This window comes from Alnus glutinosa, chromosome 9 (assembly GCF_958979055.1).
Source record: "Alnus glutinosa chromosome 9, dhAlnGlut1.1, whole genome shotgun sequence".
In the NCBI taxonomy this organism is placed as follows: Eukaryota; Viridiplantae; Streptophyta; class Magnoliopsida; order Fagales; family Betulaceae; genus Alnus; species Alnus glutinosa.
In genome coordinates, this window is record NC_084894.1 from 19,296,920 (window position 1) to 19,306,443 (window position 9,524).

Here is a 9,524-nt window from a genome sequence, read left to right on the forward strand (position 1 = left end):
GCTGCAATTATTTCCTCATAACCACAACCGCAATGGGAGTACCTGGTTATTCCTATTTTAATAACCATAACCAATCGATTATTACCAACCGTCAGTTATCCGGTTATTAAAAATCGGTTATTAATCAGGTAATTGGTTTTCATACATTGTTGATTTTTTTTTTTTTTAATCCAATATACATTGGTTTTTATACAACTGTCTTTTTTGCGCCTGTGGTATACATTATTGATCATTAATTTCGCTCTCTTTCAAGTGGGTCGATGATTTACATCTGGGAAAACCACATATGTGATATGGCAAAATGAAACTGGCCCCAACAAATTTTTTTCATAAAGCTTCGTTGAATAGAAGCAAAATCTGGGTAGGGCCATTCTTAGGCTATTGAAAGGAATACAACTTTGCATGGGCTTCTTTCATATCATTAAGCCCTTCTCTGGAATGCCCATCACAATTCCAGCTAGAAGTTGGTTATCTCCATGATGGTACTTAGTCTAAGGAGAAAATTGATTGTTCCAAAACCCCATAACCGATAACTGCAACCCAAGTACCTGGTTATCCGGTTGCGGTTATTTTTGATTTTCTGGTTATTCGGTTAGCGCTTGTTGGCGGTTATTAGGTTTCTGATTATTAGTGGTTAATAACTGCCCCACTTGTACACCCCTAAAATAAGGTAGAAAATCATTCTGATGCATTACATAAACATATAATACCACCTGTGTTCCATAGTCATAATCATTCACCGTATAACCCTCTTACAGTGAAGTTTGCGTGTCTCGATGTTGCACAACAGCAAGTGTCCCTTCTTGGCACCTCAGCTTCATTGTCATCTTTGAATCTCAATTTTATGGTTGGCATGCCGCGTATAGCCGGAGGTATATTGTAATGCCCTTATAAAAATCAATATTATTTAACAAAGGATTACACATTATGTTACTGCTTGTGATTTATAAACCCTTTTTGTCAAACAACTGAGTTCACCATTTGATAACATGCTTACTTTGTGCGCTATTACTCATTAAGTCATGGACTTGCTTTATCTTTATCTTTTCATCTGTAAAACATGTGTTGTTTTATAGTTGGTGGTACTTGGGTGCCTGAGTAGGAGGATGTCTTTGGATGATCTTGCTAAGTTGATCTTTAGGTCCGAGCCTGAGTATGTAGCATTGACGGAGGTTGGTGGCGCAGAGTTGGGTTGTACACCCCCAGGGTTTCTTTATATGTGGTATTTGATGTTTTGTATTCGTTGAGGATTTGTTTTGGATTGAATAAGTCACTAGATGATTATGTTATGTTATGTCTTGATGTTTTAAAATTGCTTTGGTATTTATTTATTGTGGGTATAATGAGTGATTATTTTTATTATTGTAAAGTGATAAGTCTTCCACTGTAAGTCTATGTTGAGAGAGTTTAAGATCCCCTAGTCTTATTTATTTGGTAAATGAGACTGGAGGCAAATCAAGAAGTTAATTACCAATTAATTTTTCGATGCGTTACAATATCATTCTAACAGCTCGAACAGTACAACACTGTTCATCGTCTATACCTTCAAAAAAAATTGATTTTTTTTTTTATTACTTACAGGCGCCCAAGCGCCCCAGAGTATCTAAAACCCCAAAAGTTTCACATTTATTATGTCTAAGTTTAACACTATTTAAGGCCTGAAGTCGAGTTTTTTTACAATATAGGCATAAAGCTCTTAACTTTTCATGTCTACCATTTTTCTTTCACCAAAAACTCTATATGGCAACCTATATCTACATCTTACGGAGCTTAAGACTTGACTTTGGTTTGATCTCACAGAGCCTAAGAAAAACGTTATCTACCATAAAGTTAGAGTTTTATACAAAAAATTTTACTCATTTCCATCCTTATACCCTTTTTCAAAACATACACACACATACTCATATATTATACGACTTACTAAAATGTAAAGGCAGTTAAACACAATGACTGAGCTAGGGTGAGAGATTAACTCTTGGTGCCTTGGATTTCTAAAACCTCTAAGTAAAGCTCCCGTTTTCCTTCTCCCTCTCCTCTCCATTTACTCACTCTCTCTCAGCTGGTGGCTGTAGAAGACCAAATGGACACTAAGGTTATGAAAATATGCTTAAATAACACTTCCCCTTTTTTGGCAACTTTTGGACTTATGTAAATCACATGTAGTTTGTCATTGTTAGATAGGTGTTTGTGTCGTTCAATTGCCAGGATTTTTCAATTTGTTCTATATGGCTTCGCATAATACCGCTCGATCGTTACTTTTTATCGATCGAAAGATATCTTTTTTCTGCAACCCACAAGGCTCCTCACCTAACCACTTGAAGGGTAGTGACCATCGATAGAACAATAGGGTTTTGACGACTTCCTACATGGCACATTGTTCGATAGTTCTCTTCTCACCAATAGAATAGTCTTAGACAAATTTCACCAAGTGTTTCTCGTACCCATTTTTTTCTTCTTCTAGTTTTCACCTTATTCTTTATCCCTTATTTATTCTCTTAACCATTTTAAGGTATTCTTAACCATAATTTAGCACAAGGTACCATAGTCTTGATGATATTCTTGCATCTAATTGTAAACCTCTAAAGAGTTTAGGTATGGATAGTTTAATATATTATTAATGACCGATGAATTCTCTTTTTAGAATCTGTCGTTTGGATCCCAAATATCTACCCATAATTCTTCTAGTGTCATAATTAATAATGAAAATTTTTATTGTTATAATTTAAAGAGAAATTTACAAGACTAAAATATCCCACAAATACCAATCACTCAAATTTATAAATAATATACTTTTTTCTTCTAAATTATCATTATTAATTATATAAGTAAGAGTGTTGAAAGATCAATACTTTTTATAAGATGGTTCATTTGACATAAATTTCTTACAAATTGAGTTGTCGAAATTTCTTATAAACCAGTCTCTAAAAGTGATATGTGTCTTTTAAGTAAGTAAGAAACATATATATATATTTTTTAATTTATTAATATTATTAAAAAAAAGCATATAAAAAGCGCATAATATATTTTTTTTAAAAAAAAACATGTGCTTTTTAGTAGTAGTGGTTATTTAACTACTCAAAATACACATTTATTTATTTATTTATTATTTTAGCTACTAATTTTTCAATATAAACTCTAACAAATTATACTCTATACTTTCTTTAAATATTATTTCTCAATATATTTTTTGTTATAAAAGTTGGGGGGGGGGGGGGGGGGGAGGGTGAGAGAAAATAATAAAAAAAGACTAAAATGTGCTATAGTTAACTTTCATATATAAAAGTTTACCGTAGCCAAATGGATGAAGATACTCTATTTTAAGGCATCTGTTGGAGAGATAAAGCTGTTCATAATAATTAAATATAGTATAAGCCATATGAAGAACCGGGTGAAGGTGCACTAAGTTACATCTCTTTTATAGGCATGTTGTAGAAAATTTTAGTCTTAAATGTCCGATTTTAAACTAAATTACAGAATAAGAATCCTTTAAGAATTTCATTTTTTTAAAATTAAGATTTGAAAAAACAGAAAATCTGTTTTTTAAAATTATAGGTTGAGGAATACTTTTTTTTAAAAAGTAAAATTTTAAAACATAACTTACTTTTTTTTTAAATCATACGTTTTAAAGTCGTATTTTTCGTAAACCAAACAAACCAATCTTTAATAGTTCGAAATGAAGGGTATTTAAGTCATTTCATCATATAAAAATAACAAACCCGAAGCCCTAGCTGTAACGTGCCTGTCGTCTATAAGTACCACGCATAGCGTTCACATACCCTCTAATCCTCTCTTTCGCTATCGCTTGGCTCTCTGAACTCTGCTCCCTGTTGCGGCTAGGGTTTCAGCCCTAGATCTCTCTTACGAGGTGAGCGATCTGCCCGCGATTTACTCTTGGATTCTTCACTGTTTTCTGTTGTTATGTAATAGGTTTTCGCTGTTTGATTCTGAGATGCTCTGATTGTGGTTTTGGTTGCTGAACACATATATGCATGTGTTGGATTCGTGTTTGATTTCTAATTATATTTTGTTTACTGCTTGGTTTCATCTTCAGTTTCTTAGCTTCTCGTTTATTAATCTCGTATTCGATCGGAATATGAAATTCGATTGTGTAGATTTCAACTCAGCTGAGAAAGGAAAATATTCGATAGCTTACAGAGGCTTTTACTTGGGTTCCCAAATTTATCGGGAAAAGTCATTGTTAGTAGATGTATTTGATTTGTGCTAACGATTTCGGTATTCTTATTTAGTGGATCTAATTTAGTTCGCTCCTATTCATAGAAGCATAAATTTTTGTATAAAGCGGTAAAGTTTGTCACTGATTCTTCGGGTTTGTTTTCTTTTGGGTTTAAAATGGGATCTAGTCCACCAACCGGAATGAGTTTATTATTCCTTTTTCTGTTTGATATTTTTTGTGGCTTGTTGACAATCCTCGTACTGCATCTTATTTACTCCTGTTGAATGATAACATGATGGGTTTTTCTTATTTTTTTTTGGTTTCTGATTGGGTTTAGATGTCTATCTTTGGGCTTTTTTTGTGAACTTTAAGCTGTGAAAAGGTTGACTTCGTTTGTCTATGTTTCTTATCTTGATCTATTATTTGTAGTGTCTGAGCAACCGTTGAATGAGTTTTTTTCTTTTTTGGGATAAGTAACCTTTGAATGAGTTGTGTACTACTCTTAGGGGATTTCTGGTTGTACCAACTGTTTTGGATGAGTGTGTAAAATTTCCCTTAAAAATCGTATGTCTGGAACTTTACTTTGAGGCGGGATAGGTACATGTCTAGAAGTGTTTACTTTGCGGTAGGAAAGGTATGCTGCATACTTGGTGTAATTTTTTTTTACTGGATTGTGCAACTTGTCTCATTTTTATTTTTTCAGTTTTAAGTTTTGAATAGAACTCATTTGATGCTTGATATATGTACTTCAATTTGAAGTTCTAATTAGAACACATTATATCTTATGCAGCTTGCGATTGATCATAAGTTCTTAATTGGTTATCTAATTTCTTGGTACTTGTACCTGTGTGTACTTATTATGCTTCTGGTTTTGACTCCTTTGGCCTATCTTTGGTTAGTTCTTTGATGCTTATCTGGCTTTTGTAACAGCATCTTCTAGAATTCTAATATGGGTAAGGAGAAGTTTCACATCAACATTGTGGTCATTGGCCACGTCGACTCTGGAAAGTCGACAACCACAGGGCACTTGATCTATAAGCTTGGAGGTATTGACAAGCGTGTTATTGAGAGGTTCGAGAAGGAGGCTGCGGAGATGAACAAGAGGTCATTCAAGTATGCCTGGGTGTTGGACAAGCTCAAGGCCGAACGCGAACGTGGTATTACCATTGACATTGCCTTGTGGAAGTTTGAGACTACCAAGTACTACTGCACTGTCATTGATGCTCCTGGACACCGTGACTTTATCAAGAACATGATCACCGGTACCTCACAGGCTGACTGTGCTGTCCTCATTATTGACTCCACCACTGGTGGTTTTGAAGCTGGTATTTCCAAGGATGGTCAGACCCGTGAGCATGCATTACTTGCTTTTACCCTTGGTGTGAGGCAGATGATTTGCTGCTGCAACAAGGTTAGCTCTATGATTTATAAATTGCAATGAATACTTACGGTCACTTATGGTTGCAAGTGCCAAATGTGCCTTTTACTAATGTTGCTTTTGTATGTAGATGGATGCTACAACCCCCAAGTACTCCAAGGCAAGGTATGAGGAAATCGTTAAGGAAGTCTCATCCTATCTGAAGAAGGTTGGGTACAACCCTGACAAGATCCCCTTTGTCCCCATCTCTGGTTTTGAGGGTGACAACATGATTGAGAGGTCTACAAACCTCGACTGGTACAAGGGCCCCACCCTCCTTGAGGCTCTTGACTTGCTCTCGGAGCCCAAGAGGCCATCAGACAAGCCCCTCCGTCTCCCACTCCAGGATGTCTACAAGATTGGCGGTATTGGAACTGTCCCTGTTGGACGTGTTGAGACAGGTATCATCAAGCCTGGTATGGTTGTGACCTTTGGGCCTACTGGACTGACAACTGAAGTCAAGTCCGTTGAGATGCACCATGAAGCTCTCCTGGAGGCCCTTCCTGGTGACAACGTGGGGTTCAACGTGAAGAATGTTGCTGTCAAGGATCTCAAGCGTGGTTTTGTTGCTTCCAACTCCAAGGATGATCCTGCCAAGGAGGCTGCTAACTTCACCTCCCAGGTCATCATCATGAACCATCCCGGTCAGATTGGTAATGGTTATGCTCCAGTGCTCGACTGCCACACCTGCCACATTGCTGTGAAGTTTGCTGAGCTGGTGACCAAGATTGACAGGCGATCTGGTAAGGAGATAGAGAAGGAGCCTAAGTTTTTGAAGAATGGTGATGCAGGGATCGTGAAGATGATTCCCACGAAGCCCATGGTGGTGGAGACTTTCTCCGAGTATCCTCCACTTGGTCGGTTTGCGGTGAGGGACATGCGCCAGACTGTGGCTGTTGGAGTCATCAAGGGTGTAGAGAAGAAGGATCCAAGTGGTGCCAAGGTCACCAAGTCTGCTGCTAAGAAGAAGTGAACCGTGCAGGTTCTTCATATTCAGATTTCTGCAGATCATGCCTACTTTTTCATTGACAATAGTTATGATAAAAACTTGGTAATTGTCAGTACGGCTTTGGCATGTTTGCTTTATTTTGTATGTCATAGTTTTATACCTTCGTTGTTGGGTACCCGGTCTCAGAATTGGGTGCTTGATAGGCGGTGGCATGATTCTGTGGCCTAGGGTCTTTTAAGTTATTTGTGTTTGTTTTGCTGTATTTTTGTGTCGAGGTGCTTCAGTTTTTCTGAGGCGGCTCAAAAGTTTTGTCATTTATTTGTTTCTGTCGGAGTTATAAACTAATTTCTATATATACTTTTTATAGCCCGAGCCCCTGGGTTTCCAAATATTTTTAATTATGTTAATGTGAATTTCATCTTTGACTACCACAAGTCTTCGCCCTGGATTTGAAATATTTCAGTATTCAGATTAAATTTTGCAATTATTTTGTATTTATTTCATCAAAAGTAGAGAGAGGAGTTGACGACGATTGGTTTTGTCTGTCGCAGTTTTCTCAAGCATTCTTTTTGAGGGTTTTTATTGAAAGAATAATACGATGTGTTATTCTGAAATGATTAGTTATTATTTTCCTTCATTAGGAATAAGTATTCCTGTGTAATAGCTATTCTCAACATTAAAATACTAAGTTAAAGACAGTATATCTATTCAATTTCTGGTAGGGCTGGAAATGAGCCGAGCTTGAGCGGGTAGTGTTTGCTCAAGATCGGCTCGTTGAATTTTTTACGAATTTGACAGGAGTGATTCGAGTTCAAGCATTTTGGCCGAGCAAAAGCTCGGGGGCTCGGCTCGGCTCGAACAGGATTTTTAATTTTTCAATTTAAGTAAAAATTAAAAAAAATAAATAAAATGCAAAATGACGAGAGGAGTGAAGAAGACGTAAGTTTAAATCTCTCTATTGGCTTCTTTAGCTCGTCATGCGCTTTCTCTACTAGTTTTTTCTAGTTTTCGAAGGCATTGTTAGTCTCTGTCTATGCAGCTATGCTCTTTGTTTCTACCTCGCAGATCGATGAGTGAATGAATGCCATGGTCGAGAGAGATTTCAAACTTAGAAAGGCTGTGTCTTAGAACACTCCCAATTGATTGTCTATTTGCAACTTTAGGCTAAAATAGATAACAAAAGTGTTAAAAAGATACTCTATCGGCCATATATTCCAACTCTAAAATAGATTTTGCTTAATTCTGTAAATAGTGCAACGTTACATGTAACGTTGCACTATTCACATATCTGTCTTTGCAAAAATGATGGATTCTCAAGCAAATAGGTTTCAAGAAGCTCCTAAAACCCGAACCTCTTCAATGATGGAAAACCACCGCCAACACTCTCTCCAATCCCAAACCCCTCCCATTGTGCTCCCCACTCTCACTCTCTCCGACCCCACGGCCACCCACCACGGCCACCTCATTTGCTTCCTCAAGAACCATCTCACACCACCTAACACCCACACCCACTCTCATTCTCTTCGACCACACGGCCACCCACCACAGTCACCTCCTCCACTTCCTCAACAACCTTCTCACACCACCTATCACCCCCACCCACCTCTTCAATTTCCTCAAGTCCAAGCTCCACCACCACCCTTTGTTCACCCACTACGACTTCCACATCTTCAATTGAGCCTCCACCATCGACTCTTTCTGCAACGATCTCTTCACGCTCGAATGGATGGCCCGCACGCTCGTTGTCACCGACCGCTTCAACGACCTTGATTCCCTCCTCCACTTAATGGCCTCTAGCCCCTGCCCCTGCCCCTGCTCCTGCTCCGATGGTATCTTCTCGTGCCCTCCCACCGAACCCATCTTTAGATTTTTGATCAATGCGTATTATAGAGTTGGGAGATTGGATGTGGTTGTGGTTGCATTTGAAACTGAGAAAAATGATCGACGGGAGGCTCAGTGTGACGATGTATAATATTTTGATTCAAGGATTTGTGAAATGTGGGCAGCATGAGAATACATTGAAGGTGTTTGATGAAATGATTAAGAGTAGGGTTAAGTCGGATGTGTATACGTTTAATATTTTGATTAGTGGTTATTGTTGAAATTCGCAGTTTGGGTTAGCTCTGGAGTTGTTTAAGGAGATGAGAGAGAAGGGGTGCAGACCAAATGTTGTTAGTTTTAATACTTTGATTAAGGGGTTCTTTAGGGAGAGGAAGTTTGATGAAGGGGTTGCAATTGCGGGTATTCTGCCCGATGTTTATATTTACACGGGTGGTTCGGAGTTTGTGTGAATTGAAAGATTTTTTTAGAGCTAAGGAAATGATTCGGCGGACAGAGTTGAATGGATGTGATTTGAGTGTTGTGATGTATAATGTGTTGCTTCATGGGCTCTGCAAAAGCCGAAGAGCATACAGCGAAATTTGAAATTTGAACATACAGCGAAATTTGAACCCACCTAAAAACTTATGGGATCATTATTGCTGATGAACATGCATGTTTACACCACCTATTTACATGGATGTTTGTAAAGGGAAGAAGAAGAGAACAAGAAGGTAAACTAAAGGACTACATCTTGTCTGATTTTCATTACATGTTTTGGTTACAAGATAGACCAGTATATAGACTTAATAAAGGTTGAAGACCAGTGTACAAAAGGAAAAACTAAATGACGATTACATCTAGGTATGGGTTGAAGATTGTCTTTGGAGTATGGTTCTTGTCACAAGAGATAGAGGAGTGGTTAGAAAGATCATAGGAATGGATTTGTTGGGGTCGATTTACTCTCTGAAACTGTAAGAATGTTAATTAATTATCTGATAGTGGTTCTCTCTACAATTCTACCAATCCTCAGATTGTAATGACTGACCAAACTAGTGGATCCATGTTGGAAGGACAAAAGCATAAAAAAAAAATTATGTAGCAAATTGTGATTAATTTTGTGCCTGAAGTTTGTATCCTCCAAGCTCGTGATTTTGATTATGGTC

General features: G+C 37.6%; 1 protein-coding gene across 1 annotated transcript; it reads left to right on the forward strand.

Moving 5' to 3' along the window:
• Positions 1-3,729: 3,729 nt before the first annotated feature.
• On the forward strand, positions 3,730-6,912 carry LOC133877047 (elongation factor 1-alpha). The gene is made up of 3 exons (XM_062315279.1): positions 3,730-3,865; positions 5,105-5,585; positions 5,683-6,912. Exons 2-3 carry the CDS (start codon positions 5,124-5,126, stop codon positions 6,562-6,564), a joined length of 1,344 nt encoding a protein of 447 aa, XP_062171263.1. The 5' UTR covers positions 3,730-3,865; positions 5,105-5,123; the 3' UTR covers positions 6,565-6,912.
• The last annotated feature ends 2,612 nt before the right edge of the window (positions 6,913-9,524 follow it).

Coding starts and splice junctions, on each gene's coding strand:
- LOC133877047 (XM_062315279.1), top strand. CDS start 5,124: ATGGGTAAGGAGAAGTTTCACATCAACATTGTGGTCATTGGCCACGTC. Junction 5,586..5,682: donor TGATTTGCTGCTGCAACAAG/GTTAGCTCTATG, acceptor TTTTGTATGTAG/ATGGATGCTACAACCCCCAA.